At 44.3% G+C, this 21,583-nt stretch overlaps 1 protein-coding gene across 1 annotated transcript in view; it reads right to left on the bottom strand.

Annotated features, from left to right (window-relative positions):
- Positions 1-3,895: 3,895 nt before the first annotated feature.
- ZNHIT6 (zinc finger HIT-type containing 6) overlaps positions 3,896-21,583 on the bottom strand; it is a 107,513-nt gene continuing 89,825 nt past the window's right edge. The window contains exon 10 of the mRNA XM_058716747.1: positions 3,896-5,536. Within this exon, the coding sequence (XP_058572730.1) occupies positions 5,520-5,536 (17 nt within the window). The 3' untranslated portion in view covers positions 3,896-5,519. The remainder of the gene's footprint in view (positions 5,537-21,583) is intronic.

The raw sequence follows: 21,583 nt of genomic DNA, 5'->3' as shown, positions 1-21,583 counted from the left end.
TGGTCTTGAGCTGTTTTTTTTTTTTTTTTTTTTTTTCTTTTTTAATAGAGATGTAAGAACTGAGAGTCATAGGGTGACCTCAGAATCTTAGGAATTCAGTGAATTTTAAGAAATAGTCTATGGGACATTTTGCACCGTAAGTGGTCTCACTGTGATGATTTTCACTTAAACACATGTGTTATCCACTCCACAAAGAGATGCCACAGAGTCAAAATTAGCAAAGTATATTTTAGAGTGATTTTTCCAGTAGAGAGACTAGATTTGCTTCGTACACCGTCTTTTCTCCTGCCCTCTGGATCCTATTTGTAAGTCAGTGGAGCCACAGCAAGGGTCCAGTAGGACCACAGGACACAACAAAGCTGTGTTCTGAGCAGGGTGGCAGGTGATGCAGGGGAAAGAATCCCAGACTGGAACTGGGAGTCTTAGCACCAGCTCTGCCATTAATTAACTAGGTGATTCTGGGCAAGTGTCTGGATGGATCTCTCCTGTTTTAAAATGGAACCATAGCTTCCAGCTCTTTTTTTTCCACCATAAATATTCTTTTTCATATGCTCTCTTTGGTGCACTGACTTCCGTACCTTAAAAACTTCATCTCCCCAAGCAACTGAATGTATGAAGTGAAAGCTACTTGGGTCTTTCTGTAGGCAAATGCACAATGTACTCATCTCCAGGAAGCCTTTGAAAACCGTAATGTTATTTGACCCTTCTTCCTCTCTGAAGTACTCATGGTTATAGGATGTGGCAATCCCTGGATCTCAGCCTATAGGTCCATGCTTTCATCTTCCTGCATAGCCCGATATCTGGGCCTCATTAAATCCCTGCCCTAAATAACTCATTCTTCAAAACAAGGCGCATTGTGAAGCATGACAATGATGTATGTGTCCTATGGATAGAACGAATTCATTTGTAACTTAACTTTATTGGTGGTGGGCAACACTTATCCACCTAATCTTATAAAGTGCAATTCAATTAAGCAAGTACCCAGATGCATTTGTTAGTGCTTTACGACGCTCAGATATTCTGCTCACATATTTGGAATCCGCCCCTTTCACATGCCCAGTGCAAACATCCAAAGCTAAGCCATCATCATCTCTTCCCTGAATTACTTAAATGACTTCACTTGTGACATACTGTATTCCCTAAAGGTGGCTGGAGTAATATCTTCCACCCCACATAATTAATCTTTGTCGCTTCTGCAATGTGACCTTACTGCATAGATGGGGTTTATTCTACCCTCTTGAATCTGGTTGGGCTCTTTGCTTTAACCAATGAATATCCAGGAAGCAATGCACTGTGGTGCTAGTTCCAACTGTGGCGATGACTAGAATCTCTTACTTCATTTCTCTTAGAAATGAGCTTCCATGTAAGAAGCACAATGATCCTGAGACCAGCAGGCTGTGAGAAGCCCATACCACACTGACAGGCCCTAGAGGATAAGAAGACATGAGGAGAAAGAGAAAGGTCAGGGAGAATCTTCATGGGCATCACAGGTGCACAAAGAAACCACCTTGGAAGTAGATCGCCCAGCTCCAGTTGCTGATGTCTTATGAATCAGAGATAAAATAGCCGTTTGAGTCCTTCCCAGATTTCCTGACCCATAAAATAGTGAGCAGACTAACTGGTTATTTTAAGGCCCTAAGTTTTGGGTGTTGTTTGTTGGATAGCATACATAACCCAAACATCATTGGTTTCCTGCAAAGATTCATTTTCCTTATGGGAACCAGAGTGATTCTTCAAAAATGTGAATCAGAACACGTCAACCCTTGGCTTAAAAGCTCTATGGCTGCCCATTACTCTTGGAATAACACTCAACTCCCTCCTTACTAAGTACACAGGCCCTAGACCCTGCCTATTTCTTCCCACTCACCCTCGCCACAATCCCACTTGCCTTTTCCTCTTTGAACTAAGCCACATCAGTGCCTCTTCAGGGCCTCTGCACTAGCTGTTCCTCTGTGTCAAATGCCCCTCTTGCCTCAATGTTCCTTAATCTACACTTCTTTTTGTCATGCAGGTCTCAGCATAAATGTTACCTTCTCAGTGACCTTCCCTTGCCACCCAGTCTAAAGTAGTTCATTACATCAAGCTGTTTTATTTTCACCACGGCCCTGAGGCCCACCAGATATTATTTATTTACTATGTCTCCCCCTTCCAGAATAGCCTCTATGAGATGAGAGATTTTTGGCTTTCTCACCACTACAAAAGCATCACTTGATACTGTGCCTGGCATAAAGCAGATGTTCATTAATTTAGATTAATGCTGTCTTAAAACTGCATTATGTAGAAGGCACCCCTCCCTTAGCACAATGTCTTCTTCCTACCTCCCCTTGGGCTTTCCCCTAGGTTGTTCCTCATTCATCCGTCCTTCTATTCATACATCCAGTCAATAGACACCTGCCTGGCACCACTATATTCCACGTACAGTGCTATGGACTAGTTGATGAAGAAGCCTGGTTTCTTCACTTTGGGGACATACATGTAAGCAAAGATGAGTTAAGGTTAGGTTCAGCTGCAAATAAAAAGCTAAATAAAAAATGGCTTAAATAACACAAAGGTTTATTCCTCTGTCATGTGAAAAATCCAGGTAGGCTGTACAGGGCTGATGTGATGCCCTAAGTTTTCGGGGACCAAAGCTTCTGCTATCTTGTTCACCATGTGTGGCCTCCATTCCCCAATTCACCTCACCTAGCTGCAAGGAAGGCTAGGAAGTGTAGTTCCTATCCTGGGTTGCCACGTCCCCAGCTAAAAATCAGAGATCCTATTACTACAGAGGGGAGAACTGGTAGTCTATACCACATAGCACAAAATACATTATAAGAAATAGAATAGGGCACAGAGGATGGTTGAGGGGAAAGCTACCAACTCTCTGAAGCTGGGATGAGAGAGGTTTCTTGGAGGAGTGGTCATCTCAGTAGTTTCTTCAAAGATACATAGGTCAGAAACTATTCAAAGGCCTTGGTGCTTGAGTTGGAAATTTCTGAAATAACCAGTGATACCTTTCTCATCTCAGCCATTAAGAGAAGTCAAAGACACCCACACTACCTGGGTTCAGAGTCTTACAGATCATTAGTGTTTGAAACAGCTTATATTCTTACTTTGGGTTCAGAAGTACCATGAAGAGGTTATCCATATTAATGTTCTCCAGAGAAACAGAACCAATAGGATATATGTATATGTGTGTGCACACACACACACGCATCAAGAAAAAGAGAGATTTATTTTAAGAAATTGGCTCATGCGATTATGGGGGCTGGCAAGTCCAAAATCCTTAGGGGAAGCCAGTAGGCTGGAAACTCAGGTAAAAGTTAAATCCATAGGTCAGGCCAGGCAGGCTGGAAACAAGGCAGGGTTTCTATTGTGCAGTCTTGAGGCCAGATTCCTTCCTCTTTGGGAAACCTCAGTGTTTTGTCTTAAGGCTTTCAACTCATTAGATGAGGCCCACCCACATAATGAAGGGTTATCTGCTTTATTCAAAGTCAATCACATCTTTAAAATACCATTACAGCAACATTGAGACTGGTGTTTGACCAAACAAATGGGCATCATAGCCTAGCCAAGACGACACAGAAAATTAGCCATCATAGTACCTGTGTAGTAGACCCTTTTGGGGGCAAGAAGCTCATGTCCACTCTAAAATGGAATGAATGGGGCGCCTGGGTGGCTCAGTTGGTTAAGCAGCCGACTTCAGCTCAGGTCATGATCTCACAGTTTGTGAGTTCGAGCCCCGCGTCAGGCTCTGTGCTGACAGTTCGGAGCCTGCAGCCTGCTTCAGATTCTGTGTCTCTCTCTCTCTCTGTTCCTCCCCCATTTGCACTCTGTCTCTCTCTCAAAAATAAATAAAGATTAAAAAATAAATAAAATGGAATGAATCTGAGCAGAGTCAGAAAAGGTAAAAGCTTTGCTAGTTATACCCAAGACGTTCCCAGGCCTGTCGTTGTGCTTATGCATGAGTGGGGAAGGGATCCAGCATTTGTTTGACATCAATCAGATTTGTGGGCTTCTCAGAAACGCTCCTGGTACACTGACCGCAAGGTCCTTCCGGAACTGGCAGGATCTACTTTAGTCAAGATGGCTGCAGGGTGGGGGAGTGGAGAGAAGATCCTGATAAGACCTCTAGAGAAAAGCTTTCTGTAAATCTGTCTGGATACAGCAGGACACAATCCATCACTTGCACACACCCCGAGAGAGACAAAGAGCACTCCTTCTTCTGGCCCTTCGTGCAAATCCTCACTGTAGCACTGACACCACTATATTGTGACTCGTTCTTTAACTGCTCCCATGAGATTTTAAGCTCCTTGAAGGGTTTTGGTCAATGAATGAGTACCAACTAAGAATAAATTGGAAGGAGTATGAGAACTATGTTCTAACATCTCCAGATCTTCATGGAGAAGAGAAAGCAAGTTTGTTCTAAATCGCCCCAGGGCAGAATTCCCAAGCTGGTGGCTTGGGCAGGATTGGGCCAATAGACAACGTTTTGTTCAACTGGCACAGGGTTTATAAAAATTGAGCTTTGTTGCCAATATTTGAAAGCTGAGAAGTTTTTTTAAAGAAGTCCAAACTTCTGGCTTCTTTTGAAAAATTCGTAGATCTGCAGCAGTGGACTACAGTCTCTACATGGCAGCTTCTGCATGGTGAGAGCAGTGTTACAGCTTCCTCGGAGCGTGTGCTCTGCTGTTCACCAGCACAGACTGAGGAGAAGAGACACGTATGTGTACGTGTGCGGTTGGGGGAGGTGAAGGGCGGGGAAGAGACGATCTTTAAAAAACACAGGTTCTTTCTTTACTGGCACAACCCAGAACACTACTTGGAAGTGCTTAGAAAAGTAATGTTTAGCACGGGAACCGTGTTATAAGCACAGGAAAAACAGAGGCCACGTCACTCATTTCAAATGGCCATGGGGCTATAAACATGCCGTCACTTCCCAGCTTCCTTCTACGGTAACGGTCTGTGTATTTTTGAGTAGAAGTATACCCATTCCATGTAAAATATCATGTCACATTTCCCACCGACACCGGATGAGTTGATCAGAGATATAGCCTGCATCCCGAACCTCTGCTGAATTTAACCAGCCATTTTTGTAGTGACCAAAGAGCCTTCCAAGGGGAATCACAACCCATAGCCAGGATTTTGGTCTAGAATTTTTTTTTTTTAATGACTCAAAGTCCTTCCTTCAAGTGCTGTCACATAAATAATACTCATTTTTCAGAGACATTCAATAAACTCCAGAGAGACTGAGAACTTGTCTAAGTAGTTATAGTTAGCTAGCCAGTAGCAGAGTGGAAGGTGGACCTCAGAGGATTTATTCTTCAGGCTTATCTCTGACAGGGGCATTTGGACACAGGAAAGCACTTGGGTTACAGGGAAGCTGGGGCTGGTTCTTTGGTGTCAACGTGGCTCCTGGGAAGACTTGGGCCAATGGATTTTCTATAGGCGAGTCAGGATCGTCAGCATCCCGCTGCAAGGATGACGCCCTTCTCCGGCAAACAGAGAATGATTCAGCATGTAAAAATTTGGATCTTCTGTTAAGGAGATTTGCTAGCTAAAAAAAAAAAAAAACAAAAACAAAAAACAAAAAACAAAACGTTGCTCATTCATGGAGAGAGTTTAAATTCTGGACTCATGAGCAAAACTTGAGAGAGGTCCTTCCTATATTCCAAATTAGTTTGTTCTTGGAAAGGAGCCTATGTCTTTAATTGACTTCTTGCATTCAGAATGATACTTAGCTATTTACAGTGTTCTCTTTAATGTCTGGGGTTTTTTTCTTAACAAAAGGAAGGCATACTTATGCAAGAACATTGTAAGAAATACAGACTGTCAAAAACGAAGGTCCCTAGGAAACATTCCCCTTTACACACATGCACATGCACCCACGCACATGCATACACACATACTTTTAAGTGCATAATGTGTATTATTCACAGATTTGGGGGAGTGACTAACTTGCATTTATTAATATTATTATTATGAACAAAAAAGATTAGACTACATATAGAGCCTTACATTTACTATACCTTGAAAGTCAATTAATGTTGATATATGCAGTTCTCCCAAAGTCGCTATAATTGCTTTATAGATTTTCCTTGTATTATTGATATGCCACAATCTATTTATTCATTTATTTATTTAAGTTTATTTACTTTGAGAGAGAGAGAAAGAGAGAGAGAGCGAGCATAAGCAGGGAGGGGCAGAGAAAGGGAGAGAGAAAATCCCAAGCAGGCTCCACGCTGACAGTGTGGAGCCGGACACAGGGCTGGATCCCAAGAGCCGTGAGATCATTACCTGAGTGGAAATCAAGAGTCAGATGCTAGGGGGCGCCTGGTTGTCTCTGTAGGTTGCACAACCGACTTCGGCTCAGGTCATGATCTCATGGTTTGTGGGTTCAAGCCCCGTGTCTGGCTCTGTGCTGACAGCTCAGAGCCTGGAGCCTGCTTTGGATTCTGTGTCTCCCTCTCTCTCTGCCTCTCCCCTGCTGGTGTTGTCTCTCAAAAATAAATAAATGTAAAAAAAAAAAAAAAAAAAAAAGAGTCAGATGCTTAACCGACTGAGCCACTCAGGCGCCCCTGGTGTGCCATAATTCATTTTCAAGTTTTCTCTCTCTCATTTGACCAGGAAAGGAAATCCCCTGTTGCCATTCTAACCTGAGGGATTGCATCAGGACTGGCTTCAGCCAACTTGAGTCTCATTTCCTTATCAGTGATAGGTCCTAATTGGTGATCCTCAAGGAGAAATCCTGTGGGGGTAGGGAAAGGTTCTGAGAAAAGGGCCTTTGATAATAAAAAGAGACTGGGAGAGGAAATGCCTTTCGTCTTTCCTGGGCATAACTTGTCTCCAGCCCAGGCAGGAGGCATTACTGACACACTGAAGATGACAAAGCAGAAAGGTGAAAAGCCCCTGAGTCTCTAAAGAGATCACTAAGCTGCTGAATCACCCAGTGCTGGGCTCACCTGAAATGCAGACCTCTTGCTTGGTGTGATGATAAACCTTCTACTGTTTAAGCTGGTTCTGTTAAGCCAAATGTTACTTACAGCTAAAAGCATCCTAACTGATGATTTTATACTTGGCCCTTTTTGATGTCTGTAAGTTTTATAAATAATGTAGCAATAACCATTTCCAAAGGAGAAGAAAGTACTTTTAGATGTGAATGAATAAACCAACAAACAAATATTTGGCAGGAATATAACTCAGTTATTAACATTCACTGGGGCGCCTGGGTGGCTCAGTCGGTTAAGCCACCGACTTTGGCTCAGGTCATGATCTCGCGGTCTGCAGGTTCGAGCCCCGCGTCAGGCTCTGTGCTGACAGCTCAGAGCCTGGAGCCTGTTTCGAATTCTGTGTCTCCCTCTCTCTCTGACCCTCCCCCGTTCATGCTCTGTCTCTGTCTCAAAAATAAATAAACGTTTAAAAAAAAAAAAAAAAAACAAAACAAAAACATGCACTTGATTGGCTATGGGTCAGCTAGACATGGGTAACAAAAAGGAAATAATGACACAGGGTCCCTGGTCTCAAGGGTAGCACATGTAGCAGAGATAGTAATATATACAAGTAATTCTAGTGCACTGTAACTGTGCCAGAAACTTAGGAATATGAGAGTTCAGAGGGTAGTCAGAAAAAGCTTCACAGAGGACACAGTATCTGAACAGAGTTTTGAAGGATGAATAGGAGGCTGTTTGGAATTACGTCCCAAGTTGAAAAATACCGAAGTATTCAAAGCCTACGAATACTATCAGAGTCAGCAAATGTACAGCCTCAGACAAGACCTGAGCACTAAAAGCCATTTTGCATCTTCACTTTTGCACTTGTGGCTGAGAACAGGAAAAACAGCCCTCAGTAGGGACTTACAGGAGACCTGTCCTGGTGATGGGGACACACCTGTCCCTTCCATGGGTGTTACCTTTGGAAATCCCCCACCCGCACAGTAATAAGAGCTGCCAGCCTGCACAGGGTGAGGTAGCACTGACATCACCAGATATGAGCTGGAAACGGTGAAGTGCACCATACCCCCAGGAGACAAAAGCGGTCTGCTTCCCCCACACAACAGCCTCCATATGACAGGATAACCTCAGGCTGACAGGACCTAGCCTGGGCCTGACCCACCGGTGGGTCACCCAAGGCAGCCCCAGTGACTACTTGGACCCGGTGGCAAAGGCAAAAAGCCCAGAGAGAAGCGACCTGGAAAACTTGGTTACTGCCATCTGATGCTCTTGTGTTTGTGCCACAGGTCAGATTCCGGTAGGAGGCCAGTCCCTTAATGGCTTCCGGTTCCTCCTAGAATAATGCTCATCCTTACCACTAGCTGCGCACAGTCTTCTTGTCCAGGATTTTAAAGGCTGTGGTAATGTGACATGCAAGCAAAAGGCCACAGGGACAGCTCCATGCTGGCTCCATAACCTCATCTACTCCTCCGGACACGAAAGAACTGTCATAATTGCACTTACAATCAAAGTGAATGTCGAGGAAAGGCATTAACAGCCAGGAGTCCTCACATTCTGTATAGGCAAGTGTGAGTAAGTAATTCATGGTCTTTCTGTGCTGCATCAATGAATTAGAGGATTTGGATTTTTTTTATTATGTCGATGCGTTTGGTCTAAAGCATGCTGGGTATTTGCATATGCACCAAGGGACTTCTTGAACCCCCCCCACCCCCCATGCAGTCATCTTCCCTGTCATCTCCCTAGAAGCTGTACATTCTCTACAATCTCAGAAGAAACTAGGTCTCTTGGCATGTTGTGGGAACACAGCTATTGAAATAAATGGAACATGGCAAGTGTACAGGGCCAGCAACAGGAGCCACTGCTTTTTTTTTTTTTTTTTTTGGGGTGAGGAATGGTGACGCCAAAAAAAGAAAGGGAAGAAATCCCCTGTAACATTAGATAGACTGTAAGAAACTGTTCTGAATTTGGGCCAAAAAATCAAGATTAGCAGTCACACTGAAGTGTTTTTGTATTGCATTTTTGGCCTCAGTAACAGAAATTCATTCATTGACCTATATCTGCACACACACTTATATCTGTCTGTTGCACACACACACACACACACACACAGCCTTGTGGTTTATAATTCCTGTTTTGTTATAGGTCAGGTGTCGTGGTGGGTCCCGGAGGGTACAGTTCACTAAGGACTTGCATCTACGAATCACGGGATCAAGAAGTGTGTCCTCATTCCTCAAGGGCTGCTACTGACACCTGTCTCTGCTACTTTGCTCCTCTGGTTTTCCTGCGACCTGCATGCAAGGGAATCGGGGCTAGGCTGCTACACACGCCTGATTCCCAGAATGGAGGGAGGGCAAGCCCACTCCAGCCCAGCTTCCCTGGAGAACCATGGAAAAGGGGCATTATTTTAAACTTATGATATTCATTCTTTGCAAAGGGAAATCCACGAGGTATACTCACACAGGGGCCCAATTTTATTCTTCAACTATCAAACTCCACTTGGAGTCCTGTGGTATTAAACCATTACTTAGCACTTTCACGTACCCTATATCATCTAAGACATGGATGACTGCAAGACACAACATCATTTTACATACCTCTAAGAAAAACCCAGCCAATTATGGCCAACTATGTCACAGTTGCATGGTTGCAGTAAAATGTATCTTGATTACAGAGCTGTTAAAGGGTAAAAATATGTACATTCTAGAATCGATGATATCCAAGGGCTTGTCTAACTAGCCTTAGTTCTAGTGTAGTGTGTGAGTTCTCAGTGGGCAGGAACACATCTTTCTTCAAGATTTGTTTAAATGTTTATTTATTTGAGAGAGAGAGAGGGAGAGTGGGGGCAGGTCAAAGAGAGAAGGGGAGAGAGGATCTGAAGTAGGCTCTGTGCTGACAGCAGACAGCACGACGCGGGGCTCAAACTCAAGAACTGCAAGATCATGACCTGAGCCAGAGTCAGACGCTTAACTGACTGAGCCACCCACGTGCCCCAACAGGAACACATCTTATAGTCCTTCTCTACTTTGCTGTGTCTAGCACAGTGTCATGCACATAGAAAGTGCACAATAAACTTGATAATAAATGAATGATGATAATGAATGAATGAATGAATGAATGAATTGACCAGCTGAGACAAATTCTATGTCCCCCTTACAGCATTCAGTCAGCCCACTTGAACAGATGTAAGAAGGTCCAGGTTGGGTCTGCTTCTTCCTATTACACCCAACTTTGGAAACAGTCAGACTCAACGAGCAGACGTGGAGGGGGAGCCTTTAGCACTTACAGCACTTACTCAAGATCCGATCACCTTAAGCCCTGGTCAAGGAGCTGCTGGCCAGACACGCTGTGACGCCAGGCTCCTTGGGGACCTATTTATGTTTCTCCTGAAAACCGGTGTGTAATATCAAACTTCTGAAAATAAAATCACAGTTTAAGTGGACTATGGGAGCTGGCTATTTAGAGGAGCCTGCTGGCAAGTTCTCTCTTGTAAAGTCAATAACCAGCCCAGATTTATCTATTTTATGACTTTGTATTTTTCTGTATCGCGTTCCCGTAGAGCAAGGCACACCCTTATATTGAGTTTCCCCACAGTAGAGTCTTTGTGCTGGGTCAGTAGCTTGAAGCTTTTTTGCTACAACGGGCCTCTTTCCCTTGAGGGTTCCTGGTCTGCTCGGGCGGTCCCAGTTAGACCAATCCCCTCCCCCAGAGGCCAGGGCTTCGCTGCAGTGGATGGAGCAAATGGAAATCACATTTTCCTTTGTTTTGTTTACTTTAGAATGAAGTTAGTTCTGACCAGAGAGTTGCATTCCAACTTTAGAGACATGGGTCACAATGATAACACAGGCATGAACCCTGCACAGAACACAGCACATGTGAGCATGCCACATGTGTGCGGAGGGAAAGGAATGGGCTTCATACCTTCGACCCCTGTGTACTAAGCATCTGAGACATTCCAGGTTCTGTGCTACTTCTTTCGGGGAACAAAGAGATGAACAAGACGCAGCCCCTGGCCTCACGGTCTAGTTACAGTAAGCTGTGCTGAAAAACAATGCAGGTGTGAGGCTGCCTCAGCCTCAGAGAGTTGGAGAAGGTTTTACGTGGAGTACAATCTGGAAGTCAGGTCTTGGTAGAAAAGGGGAAGGGAAAAAAAAATTAAAAAACAAAAAAACAAAAAAGAAAAGGGGAAGGGAGAAAGGGCAAGCTGAGTAGTGAGAACAGCATGTGCAAAGGCACGGGTGTGCAAGACCGTGGGAACCCAAGAAACTGTCGGTCAGAGGGCACTCTGCAAGTATCTCCTTTTATTCCCATCCAAAGCCGGTGACACTAAGGTGAAAGACATCCCTGGACTGGATCCATAATCGCAAGGCCTCCAGGCAATCCTAAACTTGACTTCCCACATCTCCTGTTTCCCACAGACCTATGAACCTCTAGTCCTGGTGCTGTTGGTGCCACAGGACCCACAGGACCCACCGATGGGAAATCGGACCCACATTCTTGAAAAGACCTTCTCCTCTATAGTTTTGTAGGCTAAACGGTGGGAGAAGCAGGAGAGAGCCAGTTAGGTTCTTCAATGGTGGTTCTGGAACGAGGCTGTACTACCCAATCAGAAATGCCAGATGGCTTCCTTATACTTGCTTAGTTCTCTTCACTTGAACATCCTAAACTGTCACATGCTTGCGAAATCTGCAGGCTCATATTTGCCTGACCTGCTCCTCTGAGTCTCCCCCCAGGGTGTGATAAATAATCCCCGGAAAACACAAGTTCTCATAATCCCTTCAAAGTGGTGAGAGACATCAGAGGCAGCGGCTATGGGTTTCTGAGGCTTGAATTCTCACATTCCTAATCTCTGGGCACAGTCTCCTGTCATCGCTGGCAGACAATTCTCCCCCTCCTTAATGGTGGGCATGTACCATCTGTTTTACTTAATACTATTCAGTCAGACTAAAAATGACAGAACTCCAGAGGTGAACTGGGGGACCCTACACTTGGGAGCGACTTGGAGGTTCCTGGCTCCACCTACCCCCAGAACCCTTTCCCCACATCCTTGGCAAGGAGTGACCCATGCTTTTCTCACTCACAGAGGTGGTATCCGCTCTGCCTCCTTCTGTAGTTCATGCTCCAGAAGTGTGAGCTGTTCTTCTGAATACTAATGTGAAATCCTTCTCCCTATAACTTTTAGTAACGGTTAATGGTTGTCCTCCTGGCAGTCCTCGGAGTGAATGTGGTCCTCTTCTACACGTCATATTTAGGTCCTCTCAATTATGTGCTCCATCCCTACCTGCATTCCCAGCCTTTCTTTTCTTCTATTTGTTCCTTTGTTTGTTTTTTGTTTTTCCCTTAAACATTTACAGTGGGTACCATTATTCCTCACATGGTCTAATCTTCGGGCCTTCATTCTCTAGTTGCTTGCTTCCAGATACACTTGAGTTTGTCAAGATTCCTCTAAAAAGGGGATATTGGTGGATTCACAGAGCCCTCTAGATCTCTCCTGAGTGCCAAGGCCAGGAAGCCTATCAGCTCCCTTCAGGAATCTAAGTGCACTTTTATTCACAAATCCACTTTCCCTACTAAATAGTGAGCACTTCTTCCCTAGCCTTTCCAGCCCCCAGCACAAGTGCAGACAAGTTTCAGAATCCGAGAGACAACATGAAATAGGAGAATTGGGTCTTCACTTGCTTAGTATCCCCACACACCAGCGCAGAGCCTGGTAACCAGGGTGTAATAACTGTATGGTCCATCAGCCGATTCACTGGTTTAATGAAAGCAGGCTAAGCTTGCATTTAATTTCTAGGCAGTATGTCAACACTTATTAATATAATAATTTTTAACTGACATCTTAAGGTCTCTTCAGATGACCTTCTGTAAGGAAAACCCACCACTTCTACTTGTGTTACTGCCTTTCCTTAATGTAAATTTAGGCTTTGGCATTTGCATAACCCTTCCAAAATTTGATGGCTTAAAACAACAAGGACTTATTATTTGTCACAATTTTGTTTGTTGGCTAGGTGTAGCTGGGTGGTTATTCATGCAGTGACTCACTGAGCCAGGAGCTTGGGTGGGGGCTGAAACGTCCAAGATGGGCTCTCATCTTGTGGCTTCCCCATTGTTCAGTTGTTTAGACTGAGCTTCCTTACAGTCAAACAGTTGGCTTCTAAGAGGAGATGTTCCAAGAGGATGGTCCTGATGTGCAAGCACCTATTAAGCCCACTAGTACTTCAGACTCACTAATGTCGCACTGGCCAAAACAAGTCACATGGTCAAACCCAGAGTCAATGTGGGAGAGAACTGCACCTCCTTGGGTACCAGGAGGTGATTCACTGGGGGCCACCAGTGAATCCGTAGTCTTACAGTCTATTATATTTATCCTTATTAAGTTTCATTGTTACACTTTTGAGAGGGAGTTCTTTTTTTTTCATGGCTTTACAAATTCGGACTTTTTCTGGATACAGGCAATGAGGAGGAGGAGGAAGAGGAGGACACATCATTTATTGTCTATTGTGTGCCAGGTTATTCTTTACAAATTTATGATTCCCGAAAAACAGCCCAAGGACAGAATTATTATTTTCATTTTAGAGATAAGGAAAATGAGGTTCAGAGAATCTCAATAACTTCCTCAAGGTTTCACATTTAATTGAAGATAAAATTTCAAGGTAGGTTTCTAATTCCGAAGCATGTGTTTTCTTTTGTTGTTGTTGTTGCTGTTTTTTTTTTTTTTTTACCACTGTATGATGCTGTTTCTCAAAGTCTGCACTTTTGACTCAGTGAAATATATAATTCCCTGCAAAAAATGATTTTCAAATTCTAATAAAGAACCCAAGAAGTCAGAAAATGCAAAATAACTTTTTTTTTCTCTAGAGTTCCTTAAATGTTTAAATCTCATTTTGTCCCAGAGTATTTCGGTGTCTACACACACACACACACACACACACACACACACACACACACATATTCCCCTGAGAATTGAAGGAGCCCTAAAGTGCCGATCATACGGTAAGGCTGGGATGTTTAAACATCTGAATGAAGGTTTTGATAAGATTCTATATACATGGTTATAAGGCAGGGTTCCTACACAAGAAAGCTGAGATTGAACTTGAAGTCAATCTTAACCCCATCCATACTGTCTGAACTGGCCTCCAAGTAGAGAACTATGCTTTTTTCTTTATCTACTCTGGTAAATTATTAAAGGGCTCTTCTGCCCAAGGGGAGATCATTAACTACCTGGGAGGTTGTGGAAGGCATCTGGCAGGTGCAGCAAGGAGAACCAGGGCAGCTCCAGTGAGGATGCAGAGGTGGGCTTCCTGAGGCAGCTTCCGCTGGTCAGCCAGAATGAGGGAAAGACCACCATGGGGGCAGGAGGAGATGGGGATGGGCCAGTGGGCAAGAAAGGAGGTAAGAATGGGATGGGGAAGAGGACCTCCCTTGTCTAGCTTGCAAATGGATTTTAAACTCATTAGGTAATAAAGATCCCATTTGCTTGATTGAAAATGTGCCATATGTACCTGCATTTGCCCACACTTTTTCCTTCCTCTCATGGAGAGTGCAACTATGAGGTGACAGCCTCGTTAACTGCAAAAATAGAGGCTGGGGCAAGTGCCAGATTGGTCACTGGAGAAATGTTTATGTAGATGACACAGAAGAGCAGAAATGGCTGGGAATCATAGGACCTCAGCTAACCTCTTTACCAGCCCAATCTCCTCATGTCACAGCTGAGGTGAGACTTCTAAGACAGGGCTTTTCCCTTGGCTTTGGTGCTGTTGCCAATCTCCGTAGGTTTAATGAATGTTGTGGGGAAACAGTTGAAAGCACTTCTCCCAAGGAATCAGGGACTAGAGCATCTAAATCTTGGCCTTTAGGCCAAGGACTCACAGCCTACTTAGTTTGATGCTCTCATTCCATCCTTCAATGACTGGTCCTCTTGGAAAGGGGTGCAGCTGTTAAGGGAATTCTCGTGCCTGTGATCTACTCTCTCAGCTTTTCCATTCACAGGATGGGCTCCAGGTACAACCTTTTTACTCCTTTCCTGCTCAAAAGATCTTGGAAGGCTCATCTTGAGTCATTCTCCACGACTCACTTGTGTGGTATCACTTGTGCAGCTTCTGGATGCTCTGTTCCCCCGAAACGTGCACACGAAGAAATGACCCGTCTTTTTAAAATTTTGTTTATTTAAGTTTATTTATTCATTTTGAGAGGGACAGAGAGAGTGTGCAAGTGGGGGAGGGGCACAGAGGATCCAAAGCAGGCTTGTACTGATAGCAGACAGCTGGACACAGGGCTCGAACCCACAAACCACGAGATCATGACCTGAGTCAAAGTCAGAAGCTTAACCAACTGAGCCACCCAGACACCCCCAAATCACCTTTTTTTTTTAATTTAGTGGATGATAGTTTGTACACCATACTAACTAGGGGGTTAAACTTGGTATGGAAAGGGATGGAAGAGAAAGATTTGTCCATGATTATTGCGCATATTTCCCACTGAGAACAAAATCAGGGGTTAAAGGTCCCTGCACTTTGGGAAGTGACCATCTGTGGGAGAGGTAGATCAAAACACATCGTTTTAATTCATGAGGAATGTGAGGTGTGAAAGGTCACACTGCATGGTCAAGGCCAGAGATGGGACTAGAACCCACATCTCCCACCTCCCAGGACAGGACTTTTTCCTCAACCGTGGAGCTGCCACCAAGCTCAGTATGTGTGACTATGTATAGGGTAGACATGTTGAAAGCCATTTCCTCTAGGCACCAGGAGTTCGGGGCTGAGAGGTACACACAAAGCCCTGTGGAGCCAGACCGCACAGCCTCTACTTCTGCCTGGAGCAGTCAGAGGAGGCAACACATTAGCTGAGCCTTTGAGGACAAGCTGACAAGAGCTTAGGGAAAGGCATGCCAGGCAGAGGGAACAGCCTGGGCAAAAGCGAGGAGGTGCTCTGGACAGCCTTGGGCTGCTCTGGCTAATGATCTTCAGCCCCACACAGTGCAGATAGGAACCAGGTGCACAGTGTCTCCCCTCACGTTCTACCATGTGGGAGGGCCTCCCAAGGATGTCCAGAGAGCTCTGCCTCAGGTTCTTATTGTCTGAGGTCACTGAGCCTCCTGAAAGTATTTCAGGAATGTGGAGGCCTGACTCACTCTCTTCCTTGAGTTCACAGTCTGAAGTTCATAAAATCGCTTTCCCCTTTAGTCATTCTTATTCAAACATCGGCCCACATGCTTCACAGATGGAGCTGGCAGGAAGAATACGGGGACAGATTTTTTGCCCAGGATGTGAAAGGAGATCAAGGGAAGATCATTCATCAAGGGCCAAGCCCCTTTGGCAGGGGCCATCTAAATGCACAGAGAATAGCCTGCTTTGTCAGAAAGTAAAGATCCTGAACAGAAAGGAAGCCATGGGTGCTTTTGTCTCTGTGCCTCGGTTTCCTCATATGTAAACAGGGACAATAACCACACCTACTTCAGAGAGTCATGATGAAGGGCTAGATGAATTAATCCACGTAAAGTACTTAGAACACTGCCAACACACAATAGGCACTTGATAAATACCAGTTTATTATTGCTACTATTGCTCATGGTAGGCAAAGAGTGAGTTTTCTAAACAAGGTGATGGGGGACAGAGGAAGTCTTCCTGGAATAGGACTGTATGAGCTAAACCTGAAAGGAAGGCGTCTTCTCCAGTGTATAGAGTTGTCTGGATGAAGAGGACTTGGGACATGATAGACATACAGTGGAAGGGCAGTGCCAAGACTTGGAAGAGAAGGAACTCAAGTGTTGCACCTGGCCAGATGCCAAAGACAAAGTTTCAACTACAGTACTTCTCCAGGATGGAAACGGGTATCAAAATGCGCTGAGAATAAACAGCGGACAGAGAAGAGACATCTGGAGCATGAGCATTTGGGCATACAAATAGTCCTGTGCCAAGTTCCAAATTGGTTGTCCACCTTATTTTTCCCGCTGCCATGTAGGCAATGAAATTTATCAGCAAGGCAAGCCAAGCACAGATCAGATGCTCTGTTTTCCTCTTTTCTGATTCCAGTTCCATCTAGAGGACTGAAAACGTCAGGAGACTTCCAGATAAAAACTCCCACCAACACTGCCTGGGAGCTGGAACACATCACCAGTTGCCTTGATTCAAAGAGTTGAGTCCAAGCAGTCTTTCCATTGCTGGAATTCTGTTTGCACCAGGTGAACCTCTTTCTATCTTTCAGAACACTCTTCAGGGAAATGCTCACTCTCACTTTTTTTTTTTTAAGTTTATTTTTATTTATTTTCAGAGGGAGAGAGAGAGAGAAAGCGAAGGGGGGGGCAGGGAGAGAGGGAGACAGAATTCCAGGCATGCTCTGTGCTATCAGCACAGAGCCCGACTCGAGGTTCAAACTCATGAACTGTGAGATCATGACCTGAGCTGAAGTCAAGAGTCGCATGCATAACTGACTGAACCACCCAGGCACCCCAGGGAACTCTCACTCCTGCCCAACTTCAATAAGGCACTGGGCCCCCGAGTGAGCCACAGGGAAGGAAAGCACTCAGCCCTGTGGGACCTTGAGGATGTCTGGCCAGCACGGTGCTTGATTTCTTCCTTCTACTTCAGCCTGTCAGTCCTCCTCTTTGCCTCTCCTCTTCCACTCAGTTGGAAAAGGCAGGCACCTGCCTCCGTGTGAGTCTGTCACTGCTGTGACCACAAGGTAAGAATCCTCCATGAATTTGGAAGCCTTTTTTTTTTTTTTAAGTAAAAATACTCCCAATGGAAGAGATGATTCAAGGATTTCACTGAAAGGCACTAAAGAATAGTATTCCCTGTTCAAAGAAAAAGATGGCTGAATAGGTAAGAGAAGGCCACGTCTGCCCTATTTTCAGACCAATGAGCAGATACAAATTACATGACTCTCTCATTTCATGAAAAGAAACTGGAGAGTTGAGACGAGGTGATTCTTGAAAGAAGAAAGGTTATTAGATTCCTTACTATTAATCATTAAAATTTCTTAATTTTTTATTAACCAGCTTTAAAAAAATAATAAAATACATGCTTATGGCAAATAATTCAGTGTAGAAGGAAATGAGGTGAAGAGTACAATTCCTTTTCTCCACTCCACACCCTCCCCCCCATACCTTCCTGAGACCCACTCCTCAGCAGAAACCACTCTTAACAGTTTAATCCCCATTTTTCCAGAATTTTCTATGTGCATTCCAATCTCTTCTCATACTACTTTCCACCTTATACAAGAGGCCTTCAAACTTGGGATCTTGTGATAGTCTACTTCCCCCTTGTCAGTTAAGCTCTTCTAGTCTTTGGAAAGCTGGCTCCTTCAGTATTCTGCTAATGTCTGCTCAGAATTGTCACCTACCCAGAGAGATTTCCTGTGACCTCTCTAGTTAAACAGGAATCCTGTCACCACCACCATCCTGCCCCAACAGTCTATGCTCACCACTGTCTACCCAACCCTTAGCACAATGAAGGTATTTGAAAGATATGTGATGGATGCAAGCAGGCACATGTTAGGGGCACCTGTGTGTGCACGTACAGATTGTTCCCCAAAATATAAATGGGATGGTAGGCATAACACAGAGAATCCTGCCACAAATGATGATGATGATAATAATAACATTTCTTAAGCACTTATGTCGCAAGGACTATTCTAAGCTTTTTACATGTATTCTTTCACGTGGTTCTTACAACCACCCCATAAGATAGGCACTAATGCTATCTCAGAATAGGAAACTAAGAGATGGAGCCACAGGGAGGTAACTTCTTAAGGTCACACAGCTTGCAAATGACTGAGTCAGCACATATAAATTTACCTTCATTTAAAAATGACTGTTTAGCCTTAATTAATATATTTTTCAATTTTAATACACACAACATAGAATTTACCGTTTTGGCCATTTTAAAAAGGTCTATTTATTTATTTTGAAAGTAAGAGAGAGCACCAGTGGGGGAGGGGCAGAGAGGGGGAGAGACAGAGAATCCCAAGCAGGCTCCATGCTGACAGCGCAGGGCCCGACTCGGGGCTCGATCCCATGAACCGTAAGATCATGACCTGAGCCAAAATCAACACTCAGATGCTTAACCGACTGAGCCACCCAAGTGCCCCCAGTCATTTTTAAGTATACAGTTCAGCTGCATTAAGTACATTCACCTTCTTGTGCAACCGCCACCACCATCCATCTCCAGAACTTTTTTTCATCTTCCCAAACCGAAACTCTGGACCCATTAAACAAAAACTCTTCATCCCCTCCTCCTTCCAGCCCCTGGCAACCACCATTCTATTTTCTGTCTCTATGAATTGGATTACTCTAAAGTTCCTCATTTCAGTGAAATCATACAGCACGTGTAACTTCTGTGGCTTATTTCACTTAGCATAATGGCTTCTTTAATTAATATTTTAATGAGTAATTTTCAACTCTATTTTAATGTTATACTCATACTCATTGTGTACAAAAAGGCACAAAAAGACATGGAGTAAAAAGCAAATTCTCCTCCTACGTCTGTCTCCAGGCACCACAGGGCAGCCGCTCTTCCCAGTATCCTTCCAAACACAATTATGCCTACATGCATTTTGTACACCATGAATAGCATATTCTACATATTGCTGTTTTGTGTATTTCCCACTTAACTATATACCTTAGAGATAGTTTCACGTCACTGTACATAGACCTGCTTCTTAGTTAAGTTCTGTTTATTGAAATATAATGTACATACACAAAAGTGTATATACTGTAAGCTTACAGCTGGATAAATTTTTACAAACTGAGCACACCTGGATAACTAGCACCCTGATCAAGAAATGGAACATTACCAGTTCCCTGGAAATCCTTCTCTGGCTCCTTTCCAGATACTACTCATCCCCTCACCAAGGGTATCTGCTTTTCTGGGTTCTAAACAGACTAGGTTCATCTGTTTATGGAGGTTTTATGAAAAGCATCAGACTGCACATACTCTTGTGTCTGGCTCATTCCATGCCCCCTTATGCTGGTGAGACTCATCCATGTCACTGAACTGCAGCTGATATGGAACAATATCCTTGAATAAGTTAAAGGCCTGCTGCTGCTGCAGAGATGGTCCCCGCTGCTTGGAGGTCTTGTGTGTGGTATGCACAGTCTCTCTAGCTCTCCCTTACGACCCTTGAATTCCTCTCGGTGGCTTTGTAAATGCCTTAAAGAGTCCGCAGCTAGCCAAAATTCACCTCCAGCTGAAGAAGTGATGAAAACCAGCAGCCTCGTGTCGAGGTCTGTTCAGAAAGTTGCATCGGAACGAGCGGAGGGGAGAAAGGCCCAGGAGCCCTGCCCTCTGATCAGCATCTCTGCAGCCACAGCTCGGTAAGGCATGCTTTTTGAGGCCTCCTTCACTCAGCCAAGAACTCAAATCTCGAATATCCCGAACATGAGGAATCATGACAAAGCACTGGTTTGCATTCCCTTTGCAAATGTTACTTCTAAAGTGGAGTCAAAACTACTTCCAAGTAAAGAGCTAAGCAGCTTTAACTAATATCAGCAAAGGGCCTAAGAAAAGAGATGTAGCTAATGTATACCATCTGTTTGTTTGCGCTCTTATGCCCTACGATTCAGGGCAAAATACCAGTTTGGGAAAGGAAATGTCACATACAAGGTAGGAACAACATACCAACGGGGCAAAGTTGGACGCACTGTTCAGCTTGGGTTGCCCACTTACGAATTTGAAATCCCTGTCAAATCAGTCCCCCACCTCCCCCCATCCTTAGTTTGGCAATGACCTGAGTATCTATTTCCAGATATGAGCTGTTAAGCAGCAGAACCAATCGGCACATTCGCGTGGGGCTAATCATCACTGCCCTGAGTGGCTCAGGAGGCAACATGCAGGACTGCATTCTTGTGGTTCGCCTTTCCAGAAAGGCCTTTCCCAAGCACCACATGCTGCCTGCAGTGGGTCCAGCAGAAGAGGGGGAGGAAAGGATGTGCCCCATGGCAGACTCTGCTTTACCACAATAATACCATGCTTCTCCCTTTGGCCCACTGCGTTCCTTCTCCCCACAAAGGCCTTCTTCTGGAAGGCTTCACTGCATGGGCCTCCCAGAAGAGCTCGTCTCTACCTGACAACCTGTAACCAATTAGTGGCTGCAGGGTATCCCGATCTCATTTAGTCATTTTAGCAGCAAAAATTTACTCAAAACTCAAGATAATCCAGAAATCATCCCCTGGCTTTCACTTAGAACATGGAAGGAGAGAAAGAGAGAATAAGCATATAAAAGAAGAGTAAAGAGCTTATGGGAGAAGTTGAAAACAAACCTTATCCAAGTCCAGAAAGAATATTCCATTTAATTTCTTCATAAAGATTTTCTTTGCTGAGTAAGAGTACTGTATAAGGCATGTTCTCAGTGAATTTTCAGTCTGGTACTTATTGAAAGGTGCTATATACCCACTGCAGACAAAGGGGAAAGGTACAAAGGAGGACCACATACTCCCTCAGCTAGTTAAGGACAAAGGACGGTCCGCCAGGGCCAGAGTCAACTTTTAGTCTATATCACCAGGGGCTGCTGCTTCTCTGACCCAGGGGCCAGGGGAGGCCACTCCCGAATAACTACCTACCACTCTGTTTGGCTGTATTCCACATTCCTTCCTGGAAACTTCTCTAAAAAAAGAGAATAGAGATGAGAAATGCCCACAGGGAAAGTTTTCTTAGGGGCCT

This window comes from Neofelis nebulosa, chromosome 2 (genome assembly GCF_028018385.1).
Source record: "Neofelis nebulosa isolate mNeoNeb1 chromosome 2, mNeoNeb1.pri, whole genome shotgun sequence".
Taxonomy (NCBI): domain Eukaryota; kingdom Metazoa; phylum Chordata; class Mammalia; order Carnivora; family Felidae; genus Neofelis; species Neofelis nebulosa.
The sequence above is the reverse complement of the archived record's forward strand: the minus strand, read 5'-3'. Positions and strand labels throughout refer to the sequence as shown.